Raw genomic sequence first — 15,534 nt, forward strand, 5'->3', positions numbered from 1 at the left:
CTCTAATAGAGAGAAATTAAAAACTCTCTATCTAAACCCATATTAACTTATGAACTTCATTTGAATGAAATCTCATACATGAACTTCTATTTATATTTTTGCTTTTCTCAACTACGTGCCTCTGGATTTTTCTTGGGTTACTATTCTTATGTTACAAAAACCTATTATAATGAACTTTTATTTTGTTGATATATTTATATTTATTTTTACTTACGATTTAATAAAGTATATAATGTTAAGTTTATGTGCATAATTTATATATGCTGAAACTGTTTTCAGTGTTTTACTCTCTTTCTACTTTTAATTTGTGATAAATTGAATTGCTGATCATACATATATAATTGTTAATTTTTTTATAAATATTTTAAATTTATGAATTATATTTACGTATCGTCTTACGATTCTACAAATTACGATTCTAGACTAGTCTTTCGAGTCGAAATAAAAACTATGAATTTACTATATTGATAATACCTACAATATTATTAGAGTAATTTTATAGAAACGTCATAATATTAATACTACTTTATGTCATTCTCTAAACAAATATAAGATTAAATAAAAAATTTTATTCTTTTTTATTTTTTAGTTTTTATCTTTATTTACATATTTTAAATTTTTTAATAGTAAAATTTAAAAATTAATTATTTTAATTCCCTATCTAATCCATAAATATATTAAAAATTTTAACATACTATTTAATTTTTAGTAAAAAATCACATATATTTATTTTTATATAAAATTAATAATTAAAAAAGATTAAATAATAATTTAATCAACTATATTTTCTAACACGTCAGCAAAATCCAATTGCATAATAAGAGATTTTCTATCATCACTATCAGTATTCACTGCTCAGTTCTTATTACAACTTTCCTTCATTATCTCTCTCACTTATCCGCCAAATGATTTCGTTAACCGCCGCGAGATTTTCCAGTGTACCTACATTCTTCATTCTCTCTCCGTCCTCTTCTCCCTTCATCTTCGTCGGAGCACGCCGGAGACCATCGCCGCCGAAGAGAACAGTAGCCGCCGGCGCCAGAATGGGAGGAGGAGCGAGGTTCGACGGTCCGGTTCCAGTATCTGGCGACATTGAGGAGAACGACGTCGTTTTTGAGCACTGCGTTACGCGGACTCTTCCCCCTGCGGTGACTTTGGAGGAAGGCCTTCGGAAAATCAAGGATTCCATTGAGACGCTGAAGCTTTCGCCGCCTCGTAGCTCCACCGGATTCCTTAGGTTTCAGGTATCAAATTTGTTCGTTTCAGTGTTAGAACGATAAAATACGAGAAAATGCGAGAAAGCGTGAGTAAAGAGACAGTCACAGAGAATTTAACGGTTATTGAAACTAACTGAATCTAACAAACTGCACCTGTAACTATCTAACTAACTAACTAACATCACGTGACAGTAACTGAAACTAACTTACTAACTAAGTAACAGCACGTGATGACAGTAACTAACTATGAAGCTGTGCTAACTAATGTAGCTTCGAAGGAAGCTCTGACACTGAATTACAACCAGCAGTGGTGGAGTGATTGGTTTTCTTATTTTTGTTTCAGTTTTAGATTTAGATATATATATTTATGGAATATGTGTTGTTTTGCAAGGATAATTTGTGTTTTGAAGGGATCATTCAGGTATGTTTGTTTGTTTGTTTTTTTTTTTTTTTTTTTTTGCAAAATTGTTTGTTTTTCAGAAAACAATGAGCATTGGCAGACTGGCAGTGTGAGTTGGTATCTTTATCTTAGTTTTATTTTATTTTTGGTTTTTGATGAAATTAGTGTCATGCAAAGGTTGTGGAATTAGTTAAAAGCCTGTCTCAAATTATTGTTCATGTATGTTAATTTACACTCCTGCATTTCAAAAGCCTAAAAGCCTAATTATGAAATTGAAGTTCTTAGTTTAATGTAAGGACATCTAAACCAGCTGAAAGTTTGGAAAATGTTGTCTATGGTGAAATGCTGAAACGATGCACTCCTGAATTATTGCTATGTGGATGTCATTTTCTTTTCCAGGTGGCTGTGCCTCCAAGTCCTAAGGCATTGAATTGGTTTTGCAGTCAACCGGAGTTGTCCGGAGTGTATCCTCTTATATACCTGTCAAAGAATGTTGATAATCCAACCTTGAAATCGCTGTATGTGAATGGAAGCCGTGGTCTCTTTGGCATTGGCTCTGCTGTTTCTTTTTCACGTTCATCCAGTGGAAAGCCTAGTATGATCAAAAGGTTGGTTCAACCTGGTCTTCATTCCTTCTGGTTCTATAAAATTCTTATTAGTTGCATGAAAACATCATATAGGACCGATCCAATCTTTGGTTAAAAGCTGGCCTTTCAAAGGACAGGCTCTTGGGTGATGCAGTCATGTTTGAGAGGCTATATTAACTTGCCACTAAAGATGCTTGCAGATTTAAATCTGAGAAAGAATTGAGTTGTTTTTATAATTTGTTTGCAGGTACATCTCTTCTGATTCAACACATATAGTGGCCTACGGTTTTGTGGATATTAATTTTGATAGTGACTCGATTTCCATGAATATTGAGGATGGTTCTTTTTATTTTTTCATTCCTGAGGTAAAGTTATTATTGGAATTTGAAAACAATCTCACTGTCTTCTTCAGTTCTTCCTCCTGTATTTTTTAGAATAATTGTTTAGCATGTATTCTTATTGTCTCACTAATGTGATATTGCTTAAACTGTAATACCATCATAACAGATTGAGTTAGATGAGTTGGAGTGCATTTCCATTTTGACGGTGACACTAGCATGGAATGACTTTTCCCTCTCCACTTTTGAGGAAGCCCTTCATTCACTTGAAATTTCTCTAAACCAGGTCCCAAGCATGCCTTAAATGTATTTTTGGGACCCTTTTTTTTTGGTCTACTTCCTTCTGTATTTATCCTTGATGTCATGTTTCGTTTTGTGCAGATTATGTGTTATACCTGGTCCGGTAGTGACACATTGAAACTAAAAAGCGTAAGATCTGGCCTCAGAAAACTGAATTTGGTAGAAGATAGAGCTATTGCAAGGGTATAAGTTCATTTCCTTCCTAATATGTAAGTCTTACTTGTAGCAAATAACATAGTTGTTTCTCCCTTAATTGTAGTTGTTTAAAGTTGGCTGGTTAGGAATTATTTACCTATACTTTTCCTATTTGTTTTATGTACACATATAGTATCTCATGAGAATGTCAGGTTTAGATAGGGAACTAGAAAAGAGGAGAAAATAGGGACTGAAATATATGGATATATTACTGAATATGGTGTGATGCTTTACAGGAGAGGAATCCTCACCTCTAGTTATCATCATAGGGAAACCCTAATCCAAACAAATAAGGAAATAATAGTAGATATCATAGGATATTCTTTTTATTCCGACAGTATTTGTTCCTTGCATAAGGCATTTGCATTCACTATCTCGGGGGATGCTTAGTATAAAAAAATTTATTTTCCTCTCTCTTTCATGTATTTTGAAATAAGTTGAAAGCGGTTGAAGTATATTATTCCAGTGTTTTTCCTTTATTTATTGCTTTCCTATGTATTTTTTAATATTAGTATATATTAGCATAATGCTTTTGTTCCAAATATATATGTTACGAGCTTTCTGGGCCATCTAAAGCTTGCTTCAAGTCTCTGATTGGTGTGTGTTCTGAGCATTGACTGTTGTTGTATGCTTTTCTGCATGAGCTGCTAGGTCTACATGAACACTATCACACCTGGAAGAAGAGAAAGCGTGGTTGACATCTTGGAACTGGTATCCTGTATTTTCCTTGTTCCTGCCTTTACTAGCATTAAGTTCACCATTTTGTGTGTATTTCTATCCTTTTATGCTTCTGCATTCTGTTGCATATGATCATTTTTCAATGTCTTCCTCGATTCTATTGTAGAAAGAGTCTCCATCTTCCAGTCAATTCTGTGTCAGGCTTTCAGCAACCCATGCCGTTTCACATAACATGGTATGCATTGTTTTGTCTGTATATACAGAAAAAGCATACATTAAGTATTCATCCAATCCCTTTGCAAAACATAAAACAAGAACTATAATATGTGCATAGATATATCTTATTGATTCTAACTTTATTATAATGCTGGAAAAATTGCTGAAGCCTTTTCATGTTATGTCTACTGTCTCTAACTATCAGTTGGATCAATCCAATAAATTATCATCCTCACTAATTGAGTGCGCCAATATCAATGCTGTATGGGCATCATTAATTGTTGAAGAATGCTCAAGGCTGGGTTTGACGGTGAGGTGATCTAATAAATTATTATAATTCTTCTCTCCATTAATAGATTCAAGCTTGTGAATTTTTTCTTTTTCTAGTATTTTTGTGTAGCACCGGGATCTCGGTCTTCCCCTCTTGCTGTTGCTGCTTCAAGTCACAAGTTAATCACATGTATTTCATGCTTTGATGAGCGTTCACTTGCTTTTCATGCTGTTGGATATGCAAGAGGGTCTCACGTGCCGGCAGTAGTCATCACATCATCTGGAACTGCAGTTTCAAACCTTCTTCCTGCGGTGAGATCAACCAACATTTTTCTCCCTTCTTAACTAACCTGGATTTATTTGGTATCCTGAATGCATAAATGATGACCTAACCTTAGTGATTCATTTGTTGTCATTCTTTGGGCTTCTACTAATGCATGAGTTCTAGAAATATATTGAACCGCTTTTGGGGTTTGTGTGCCGTTTTTTTTTGGTTTAGGGGTCTAGGATTGGTACAGCCAGACATTACTTTGCTGTTTATTAATTAATTGTATTCATGCATGTAGTTGTTACGTTAGGCTCCATCAACTTAAGTTGTAGTTACCATTTTCCTGAGGGATTTGCAACCTGAGTTTGTTATGCACGTAAGGTTTTGGATCAGTAAAGTTTTACTTTAGCCCTGATGGAAAGGTCATGATTTTCCTAGGGGATTTCTGATATATGTTGAGATCTTGGAAAACTTTGCCTTATCGATATCTCATCTTCCTATGTCTAGTATTCTTCTCTTAATCATAATAAATTCTTTTATTGGAAAAAAATGTAGGTTGTGGAGGCTAGTCAAGATTTTGTACCACTTCTTTTACTTACAGCAGATCGACCTCCAGAGCTGCTAGATTGTGGAGCTAACCAGGCAATTGATCAGGTTAAAAACTTCAGATGTTTCTCAAAGTCTCATGGTATACATTGTTTGTTATTTAATTAATTTGCGGTCAAAAAATGCCAAATCAAGAGGCAAGGTGTGGAGGGCTGCCCGGGAGGCAAAGATAAATATATAGTTGTTTATTTATTTATGTGATAAAAGAGTAGAAATAGGATTATATAGGAAGCTAAAACTACTAGTGGATAAGTTTGCACCAAAAGAACAACAAAGGTAAACAGAAAATGAAAATCCCCATATAATTGGTAGATAATGATACAATATACTGATACAGACTTAATCTTAGGGTATTTGTTAGACCTCTCTCACAATCTTCCTAGTGACTCCGAATCTTATCTAATTGGCCCCTTCTCATTTTCTATGGCAAGAAATCTTTGCCAATTCTCATAATTTGTTATGCAGAATCTGATTCCTGCTGTCTGTCAAACTTTTTCTATTGTAGACCTTCTCTATAATAGTCTTTATCTTGATTCCTTTGTTTTTACCTTGCTCACCTTGGTCCAGAAATTGTCGTGTGCATTTTGCAGAAGTTGCTTCTGATTTTGTGGTTTGGTTAGAGTCAAATGCATGAAGCCCTTCCCTGTATGTAGGTAAAGGGACTGCTTATGTGACTTGAACCTGCACCACCAAGTTAAAGGTAGCAACTTACCATTGCACCAAGATGTGCTCTATCTTCTTTGGTTCACCCCACAGCCACCGAATTTCTTGGTCTAAATACTGGTATCCAGAACCCATTGGACTCCAACTATGGGAGTAGAGCTCAGCACTAGCTTTTTCACCCGTAAGACTCAAACCTGTGATCCTATCTAAGGGAGTCAACTAACTTGAACCAACTAATTGTTGTTAAATATTCTTATTTGTTATTGTGATGGGGATTATATATTTCACTAACTAAATCTGGAAAGTCTACAAAAATTAGATGCTCTGGTCTCTTAACGAGAATGTAACTAGTTACACTGGTCTGAAGATTAATTGCTGTAATTCAAGAATGTCTGTGTCTTGTTTTTCTTGGTTACTCATGGTACACATTGAACTTTGGAATCAGGTGAACCATTTTGGTGTTTATGTGAGATATTTCTTCAATCTTCCTGCACCAACAGACCAAATTCTTACGAATATGGTACTTACCACTCTTGATTCTGCTATACATCGGGCAATAACTTCACCGTGTGGTCCTGTGCATATTAACTGCCCTTTCAGAGAGCCTTTGGAGAGCACTCCACGTAAATGGAGGTTAAGCTGTTTAAACGGGCTGGACCTCTGGATCAGTAATGCTGAACCATTTACCAAGTACATTCATATGCGACCATCTTGTATAGATGCTGTAGGAGAAATGATGGAAGTTATAGGCCTGATGCAAAAAGGCAAACATGGTCTTATATTATTTGGTGCAATCCATACAGAGGATGAGATGTGGGCTGCGCTGCTTTTGGCTAAACACCTCTGTTGGCCTGTTTTTGCTGATATTTTGTCAGGGTTGCGCTTGAAAAAGATCTTAACTTCTTTTCCTGATATTGAAAGAAACTTTTTATTTATTGATAATCTTGATCATGCTCTACTCTCAGATTCTGTCAAGGGCTTGTTGGAGATTGATGTGGTTATTCAGGTACCAAATACTCATGAATCTTTTCCCACTTCCTTCTATAATTTCTGCTGAATGCATTTTTGAACGTACTAGTAATGTCCATTTACTTGTGTGTGTTTCTTTTTGGTTGTTTATTCGGAGCAGTTGGGAAGTAGGATAACTAGCAAACGAGTTTGTCAAATTCTAGAGGAGCGTGCTCCTTTTCCATATATTGTGGTTGACAAGCATCCACTTCGTCATGATCCATCACATATTGTAACCCACCGGATACAAACTACCATTGTTGATTTTGTGGGTTTTTTAGTTAAGGCTGAATTCCCCCATACAGAGCGCATATGGAGCACTTCATTACAACTGTTGAGTAAAATGGTACTGATTCTAAGAAAATAAGACTAACTTATTGGTATGATGATATTAGCGTTTTTCTTCTTTTTTTTCCCCTTTGATGGAGTTATTGTATTTGGTAATAATCTTGTTAGATTCAGCTATTGGCAATTTTTAGCAACATTCTCTAAAACTTATTGATCTGCAGGTTGAATGGGAGATACTGTTTCAAATCAATGCTGAGTGCTCCCTGACTGAACCTTATGTGGCACATATGATGTCAGATGCTCTTTCTTCTGAGTCTGCTCTTTTCCTTGGTAACAGTATGCCCATTCGTGATGTAGATATGTATGGACTTGGTTGGTCTACAAGCAACCCAAGTGTTGCATCTATCATGTTAAACTCAGACCTACCAGTTAACTTGATGAGGGTGGCTGGTAACAGGGGGGCTAGTGGTATTGATGGATTACTTAGCACGGCCATTGGGTTTGCCGTGGGAAGCAATAAAAGGGTAGCTATTTATGTTATCAGAATTATCAATTTACTTATATTAGCTGGTGGAAATGTGTCACTGCACGATTTTATAATTTTGCAGTTGTATTAAATTCATCTTTCTTTGATTTGTATTCTAAATGACTGTTTTTTTCATCCATTAGTTGGTTTAGTATCTTTTTTCTCTTCACTTTTTATTTCACAATTTCAATCAGGTGTTCTGTTTAGTTGGAGACATTTCTTTATTGCATGATACAAACAGTTTGGCAATTTTGTATCAAAGGTATTTCTTTATCCTTCTGACCATTTTTGTCTCTCCTTTTGCCCGATGTTGTGTTGGACGAGTGGACACACAGACTCTAGATAAAATAAGATTTGGGTGTTTCTTCATTGAAGAGAAAGTAGAACCTTTTTTGGACAAAGTAGTAGAATCTTCCCTTAGTATATGACCTATAGATGTTACAAGAAGATGGAGCCGTTATATTGACTAAAAACTGCTCATAATAACTCATCTCAAAATATTATAGGATACCATAAGGATATTACTAGACTAAGAGAACTTTGGGGTAAAGGTAAGGTTGATGTTTTGTGATATGGTGATCTGGATGTAAATACTGGGAATAGCCTTGTGGTAGGGGGTCGGGGGTAAGGGGTAAGGCTGCTTGCATCGACCCTCCCTAGACTTCACCTTGTGGGAGACTTGTCCACAGGGCCACCCCTTACCTAAAGATATGAGATATTTTCTGTAGATATTCTAAGTCATTTCTACGATAAACTTGGAAAACTTTCATATTTCTTTGTTACAAGATTACCGTTTATACTTATCACTTGTAGCTAATGTTCTGAAAATAACTCTACATTTAGGAAATTACGGAAACCAATGACCATTTTTGTGGTAAATAATCACGGAGGAGCAATTTTCAGTCTTCTTCCATTGGCAGATAAAGTTGAGCCTAGTATCCTTCATCAATACTTCTATACCTCTCATAACATATTTATCCAAGGGCTATGCATGGCACATGGGTAAGAATCTAGATATACTTTGGTAGGAATTATTTGATCTTTTTTTTTCCATTGATCATTCTATTTTGTCTGAGATATGTTTGCATTTCTTTGTTCTACTCTTTGCTTGAATGAAATGTCATCTAATTTGTCTCTGGAAATCTTGTAAAATATTTATCATTGGATGGTAGTCCAACGCGAGGTAGTTTTATGAGGTTTAAACTATCATCTGTGTGCTGAAATTAACTGGGGAGGTAACTAATATTGTTTTTGTTTATGCAACCGGTGTCAGCATAACATCAAACAGAAATGCTGTGATATATATAATGGCAAGACAATAACCATAAAATTATATATTTTGTTAGAAATTGGATAATTTTCCCATTGACTTTACATACATAGTCCATGCTTAATCAATCCTACTATTCATGAGGGGAAAAAATCAATATGCGTGCAGAATCAAACATTTGCACGTGAAGACCAAGGCAGAATTTGAAGATGCTTTACGTTTAGCTCAACATGAGCAAGTGGATTGTATGGTTGAAATTGATAGTTCAATCGATGCCAATGCTAATTTTCACAGGTTACACTGCTGCTGATTTAAGATTCAGTTAATGGATATCACTTCATTGCTCATGAATTTGTATCTTGACTCAGTATTTTGAGAAAACACTCTCTGGGTGCTGTGAAAGATGCTATGAGGTACATCCCAAATCCCGGTGCTATTAAAGATCAGCATTATTTGTACAAAATTCGTACAATGGAGTGTTTGAGATATAGGTAAGTTTTCACATTATGCAAAAAATTCAAGTCTCCAATGACACTGCTATTTTTTATTTATTTTTTTTTGGTTGCGGGGAGGGGGACGACTTCTATTGAACTGTTAACCTTTCCTTCATTTGATTACTTTCTTTGGATTTTGTATAATGATTTGGTTGCAGATTTGCACTAAGTGCACCACCAACATCAGCATCTGTTGGTGATAATCATGATGAATTCTATAGAGAAGGATTTATCATATCTTTAATTCTTGAAGATGGAAGTGTTGGTTTTGGTGAGGTTGGTATCACTCTGATATTATATCATCTTTCATATCTAGTTTAAAATGTTTCCAATCTTAAGCACATAGAGAAATAGATTGGTGAGGGGCTGATACATATTACAGCCCATCCCTTGGGTGTTATGCATACCAGTTGTGAAGCATACTGTAGACAAGAAGAGGAACATAAAATTTCTTTTCCATTCTCCTGTAAATCTACTCTAATATGTACTTGATGTTTTGTTGTTGGCATCAAGCAGGTTGCTCCGATTGAGATCCACAGAGAAAATTTGGTAGATGCAGAATATCAACTTAGGTTCCTTGTTCATATCATGCGACAAGTTAATATTAGTTGCTTCCTCTCTCTATTGAAGGGCACATTTTCATATTGGATTTGGAATGAGTTGGGAATTGTGGTAAGCTGTCTCACCTACATTATTTAGCGTAGGGTTAGGCATTTTATGTGAACAAAAACCAACTTGAATTTTTGGGTGACAGTTTCCTTGACATGGTATTAAGGTTATTTGTAAATGGATTTTGTTTGAGGGTATGTTTAAATAGTATTGACATGAATAGTATTAGATTTCTGCATCAACTAGAGATAAGTTGTATAGGTGTTTTGAAAACCCCTTAAGCTAGTTTGGGTTTGAGTTAGTCTTATCCAAATCCAATGAATCGAAACCGCTCCTTAAAATGTACCTATTACCTATGAGTTATCAAATATAAATTTAAGAACAACTACTTCATTGGCAATGAGGTCATCAAGAAACAGCTTTCCCAAAAAGCTTAAGCTACTATGTAATTTTTTTTTCTTATAAAACGTTTTTATTGCATCTCTATTATGTCCCATCCCACTAGAGCAGAGTCCTTTGCACTTGAATTGTTGGTCCACTTGCCTCTGAGGAAAAGACTTACTTATTGTTCATGAATTTAGAATTGTGGGAGTTGTGAGGACTGAACACTAGATATATATTGGTGTGTTTGGGTAAGCTTCCAAAAAACAAAAAAGTACATTCTAAAATATCAATAGAATCAGAAGAAGCTCTATTTTTATTTATTTATTTATTGTTGTTTATTTTTTAATAGCAATAGGAATTGATGCTAACTTTCTCAAGAAGCTTATTCAAATAGATTATGCAAACCTCAAAAGTACTGCCTCTATCAAAAGAGAGACTTTTCTTTTTGGGAAGGGAAAATTAAAATTAGAAAAAAAAAAAAAAAGCAGCAGCATAAATAATAGCACCCTTGGTCAAAGAAGATTGGCTACCATATCAAGATTCAATTATCCTAGAAGCTTAATATGTTGGGTGAACCGTTGACGACACTAATGGTTTATTTATTACCAAGGTTATCAAATTATGACATACAGAATTGATATATACTTCATGTTCTAATTTTCTATGATGCAGCCATCTTCTATTTTTCCTAGTGTTAGATGTGGTTTGGAAATGGCTATCCTCAATGCCATAGCTGCTGCAAAAGGCTCCAACTTGTTGAACCTACTTCATCCTCCTATAAGTGAAAAAGATGAATGTGAAACATCATCAGTTCAGGTTTGTGCACTACTTGATTCAAATGGATCTCCAACAGATGTTGCTAATGTTGCTGCCACATTAGTCGAGGAAGGATTTTCTGCAATCAAACTCAAGGTAAGCTAGTTTTCTATTGTTTTGACTTCTTTCTGGAAATCTCTCAGCTCTGCTTCATTTTATATGTAGATCAATGGTTAGAGAAGTATAAAGCTAACAGGTTATAATGCTATACAGGTAGCACGTCGGTATAACCCAACGCAAGATGCCATGGTAATAAAAGAGGTGCGAAAGAAAGTCGGATGCCAGATAATCATACGAGCTGATGCAAATCGGAAGTGGACTTATGAAGAAGCTATGGAGTTCAGCTCTTTGGTTAAGGATTGCAACTTACAGTTTATTGAGGTAGACTAAGTTCACATACTTCATAACTTCTGCACTCATTTTTAATTTTTACTATTGACTATATTTCTTGTTGCATATTTGCAATGTATTAATAACTTTTTTTTTGAATATCACCTTTGCAGGAGCCTGTTCAGGATGAAGACGATATAGTCAAGTTCTGTGAAGAAAGTGGCTTACCTGTTGCACTAGATGAGACCATAGATAAAATTCAAGAAAATCCCCTGGGAACGCTAGTAAAATTTACTCATCCGGGAATAGTTGCTGTTGTAAGTTGAATTTACAATGGATACTTTAGGAGCTGGGTATTCTTAATTTTTTTCGGTATGAGGTAGAGGCATTATGTGGACTCTTTTAGTAGGATTCACAAAGTTACAGTATCAAGCTGCAATGCTACATTTCTTTAGAATAAATTAACTAATAGCTCAACCAATCCATTTTTGGTCCTATGTTATTCATGCTCAGCAGTAATACAAACTTGGAAAAGAAAAAATTTATTATTCAGCTTAAGTTGGTGTGTATAGATGTTGAATATGATACTGGCTAAGCTGGAGAGTATTATTGATTCAAACAGAATTTATTTTATGATTCCTTTAAAGAAGTGCACAATACTCCAACTTACTAATGATGAACTGATGACTTCTATCTAGAATTCCAATTCTCTGTCTTATGATTTTATATTTTATTTTTCAGGTTATCAAACCAAGTGTTGTTGGGGGTTTTGAGAATGCTGCATTAATTGGACGATGGGCACACCAGCTGGGGAAGATGGCTGTTGTCAGTGCTGCATTTGAAAGCAGTCTAAGTCTATCTGCATATGCACAGTTTTCTAGTTATCTTGATATGCTAAGTTTTGATACAGTGAACAAGTTACATGGTAAGAAAGTTCCTTCTGTAGCCCATGGTCTTGGAACCTACCGTTGGCTAAAGGAAGATGCAACAATTAATCCAGTTTTAATTGGCCGTAATCCACATAGTGGTATTGTTGAAGCATCTGTACCAAATGCTAGTAGGCTGCTACATAATTTCCAAATCAACCAAAATGTCATATGTGATATTATTGATGAGGAGCAAGTTCTTAAATACCAACTGAAATTAGAGCTTAGTAGTTTATCTTGTTCTTTTGAGGTTCAAGAAACTGGCCAAAAAACAAATGTAAGTACAGAAGCCTCCATACATATTCATTTTATCTTTTTTAAAACAAGAAAAGAAATCTTTATTAAACATTTCACTTGTGCCAACATTTTCTTATTACCTTAGATGCACAATTTTGAATTGTAACATGCTAACATAAATATTCATAATTATTGCAACACATTCTAGTTTACTGATGCTATGACACTGTAATAATTGGACTAGTATGACTAGTTTTAAAATCCACCTTGACCATTTTCTTCTTTGAAGGGGAAATCTATTGTCATAAAATATAATTCATTTTTTGTGTTTAGAAAGTAAATCTGATTCCTGCATACAGATCTGATTATGTCTGATTTAGCAAATGTAGGACAATGTACTAGTATTTCTTCATGGTTTCCTTGGAGCTGGTGAAGATTGGAGTCCTATCATGAAGAGCTTTTCTGGATCAGCAAGATGCATCTCAGTGGATCTTCCTGGTCATGGAAAATCAATAATACATGGTGTGAATGATGCTTGTGAGGAACCATTGTTGTCAATGGAAATAATAGCTAATATATTCCATCAACTATTACATCATATAACACCAGGAAAAGTTACACTAGTTGGGTATTCGATGGGTGCTAGGATTGCATTGTATCTTGCACTCAGATTCAGTAGTAAGGTATGGCGGTGGCATTCAATGTAATATCTTTGTTTCCAACTTTTCTTCACTATGGATCAGCAATTTGAACATTCATGTCAGATAAAAGGAGCTGTGTTAATATCTGGAAGCCCTGGATTAAAAGATAAATTATCACAAAAAATCCGCTCAGCTAAAGATGACTCCAGAGCAAGTTCTATCATTTCTCATGGTTTAGAATCTTTTCTCAATTCCTGGTATGCAGCAGATCTGTGGAAAAGGTGACTTGTTTGTTCTAAACCTTTAGAATGTGCAGTGATTTTGGCTGATCTTATTAGACTTATATGGCATACTTTTCATTCCATTTTCCTTCTTTCCCTTTTACATCATACAGCTTAAGAAGCCATCCTCACTTCACACGAATCACTGCTAATCGCTTGCAACATGAAGACCTGCAGAGTCTTGCCAAGATGTTGTCTGGATTAAGCATAGGAAGGCAGCCGTAAGCTAATTCAAGTTTAACTAATTGTTCATTCCTCTTGGCTTTGTCATTCATGGGTGTGCCAAGTAGCTTCGTCTTTGGTATATTAAAACTTAAAAAGTAATATAGTGCTAACTATCAAGAAAGATTGGAATGATATATTGGATGAATGAACACATGACAAGATAGATTAGGAATGAATAAATTTATAGGCAAAAGTATTAAAATACCCTTTGGTATACATGTATATATGATATATTCAAAATTTAATTTGGCATTATGAAGATTCATGAACTTTATTGTCTCTGTTGTGGTTTCTCTCTATGCATTGCAGATCGTTGTGGAAAGATCTGCCAAATTGCAGAACACCTCTTCTTATCATACACGGAGAAAAGGATGCAAAATTTAAGAAAATTGCTCAAGAAATTATGAACAGAGTCCGTTCCGGAGTGGGGAGCAATCAAGAAAAAGTGAATATAGACATCCATGAGGTGGTTGAGATTCCCAACTGTGGCCATGCTGTCCATTTGGAGAACCCGCTTCCTGTAGTTTCCGCCTTGAGACGATTCCTAACTACACTCTGAAAGGTAAGTGTTGTTGATGTCCAACAAGTTTGATGATGATTAGAACATAGTATGGTATATTGTTAAAGATGTTAACATGTTAATTATAGTACTGCTTTATGCAAGCTCATATAATTGATATTCAGTATTAGCTCTGACTGAATTTAATAATTTTGTACTATAGACCACAAGCTAAATACTTCAATAGCTTGCGGCTTATAATTCAATTACATTCTCAATGACACATTTACTTTATCCTTGTTTTTCCCAGTTGATTTTGTTATGATGATATTTTTTTGCTTGTTTTCTTTGGTGGACAGCAACCCCATTTGCCTTATTTACACAAAGTTCTCCATGGTGCACAAAGGATTTTTAAAATCTTGCAATCATCTTGGACTTCACATTTAATACTCATGTTTGTTGGTACCCTTGGGATACCAAACCCTGTAAAAGATATCATATGCACAATTTTGATATAATTAGTTTTATATAAACTTTCTAATATGTTCTAAAAAATAAAGCAAAGTTAAAAAATAAAATTTACCATTAGTAGCTATTAAAGCAAGAAGGACAACTGCAAATGTTATGTGAACTGAAATTTTAGTTATACTCTGTCCCAATCCCTCAATCTCAATTCTAGCGCAGTCTTAGGTAACCTGGGTGCTAGCTTCATGTCCTGTTAGTAGGAATTTAAGTAACTTAAGGATACTTTCTCTGGTTCTAAATAAGTACCTATTTTCAAATTTTATTTAGTCACAGATAAGGAAGTATAATCAGTAAGATTCCTGATTCTTCCTATAAATAAAATTCTCAATGGAAGATAAGTGTTACTCTACTCAATTCAATGATAGAGAGAGATGACTTAAGTACAAATAAAGAAAGTTGGGAAATTGCCTTAAAACATTTAATGCTTTACCTAGCACAATTTCGAAACCCCTATAGTCTATAGATCTCTATCTTCCCTTCTCATTGAAGTGTGGAAGGAGAAAAGGTGAGCTTATTAAAGAGAGGAAATGGGACTGAAAAGTAAAAAGACAAGTGTGTGCCATCCTTATTTGAATAAGGTTTGTGTTTGGTTGACAGTAGAAATAATATGGGAAGAATATGGTTTTGAGTTTTGTATTGTTGCTCAAAAAGAAATATGGTTGAGCTTAATTTCAACAAAGCCAAACAATGTGGTTTCAGCTAAATTTGTTCTCCTCACACACAATGACTTGGGAAAA

The 15,534-nt window shown here is 34.9% G+C and overlaps 1 protein-coding gene across 3 annotated transcripts; it reads left to right on the forward strand.

The window, feature by feature from the left end:
• The first annotated feature begins 853 nt into the window (after positions 1-853).
• PHYLLO (2-oxoglutarate decarboxylase/hydro-lyase/magnesium ion-binding protein) lies at positions 854-14,800 on the forward strand. 3 transcript variants are annotated; one of them, XM_016331436.3, is made up of 28 exons: positions 854-1,244; positions 2,017-2,225; positions 2,452-2,569; positions 2,712-2,828; positions 2,924-3,025; positions 3,689-3,748; positions 3,882-3,950; positions 4,137-4,241; positions 4,319-4,513; positions 5,025-5,123; positions 6,184-6,744; positions 6,868-7,092; positions 7,256-7,558; positions 7,755-7,822; positions 8,404-8,562; positions 8,999-9,124; positions 9,199-9,321; positions 9,483-9,600; positions 9,841-9,996; positions 10,990-11,229; positions 11,347-11,514; positions 11,637-11,780; positions 12,205-12,666; positions 13,016-13,309; positions 13,391-13,548; positions 13,662-13,769; positions 14,083-14,335; positions 14,632-14,800. In XM_016331436.3, exons 1-27 carry the CDS (start codon positions 906-908, stop codon positions 14,330-14,332), a joined length of 5,076 nt encoding a protein of 1,691 aa, XP_016186922.1. In that variant the 5' UTR covers positions 854-905; the 3' UTR covers positions 14,333-14,335; positions 14,632-14,800. The 3 variants fall into 3 exon arrangements, 2 of the variants coding, with proteins under 2 accessions (XP_016186922.1, XP_016186997.1); XM_016331511.3 differs by lacking the exon at positions 854-1,244 and having other exon boundaries at positions 2,127-2,225; positions 2,924-3,051; XR_015902146.1 differs by lacking the exons at positions 14,083-14,335; positions 14,632-14,800 and having other exon boundaries at positions 13,007-13,309; positions 13,662-13,825.
• Positions 14,801-15,534: the final 734 nt, after the last annotated feature.

This window comes from Arachis ipaensis, chromosome B1 (assembly GCF_059453495.1).
Source record: "Arachis ipaensis isolate K30076 ecotype BB chromosome B1, ASM5945349v1, whole genome shotgun sequence".
NCBI classification, from domain to species: Eukaryota; Viridiplantae; Streptophyta; class Magnoliopsida; order Fabales; family Fabaceae; genus Arachis; species Arachis ipaensis.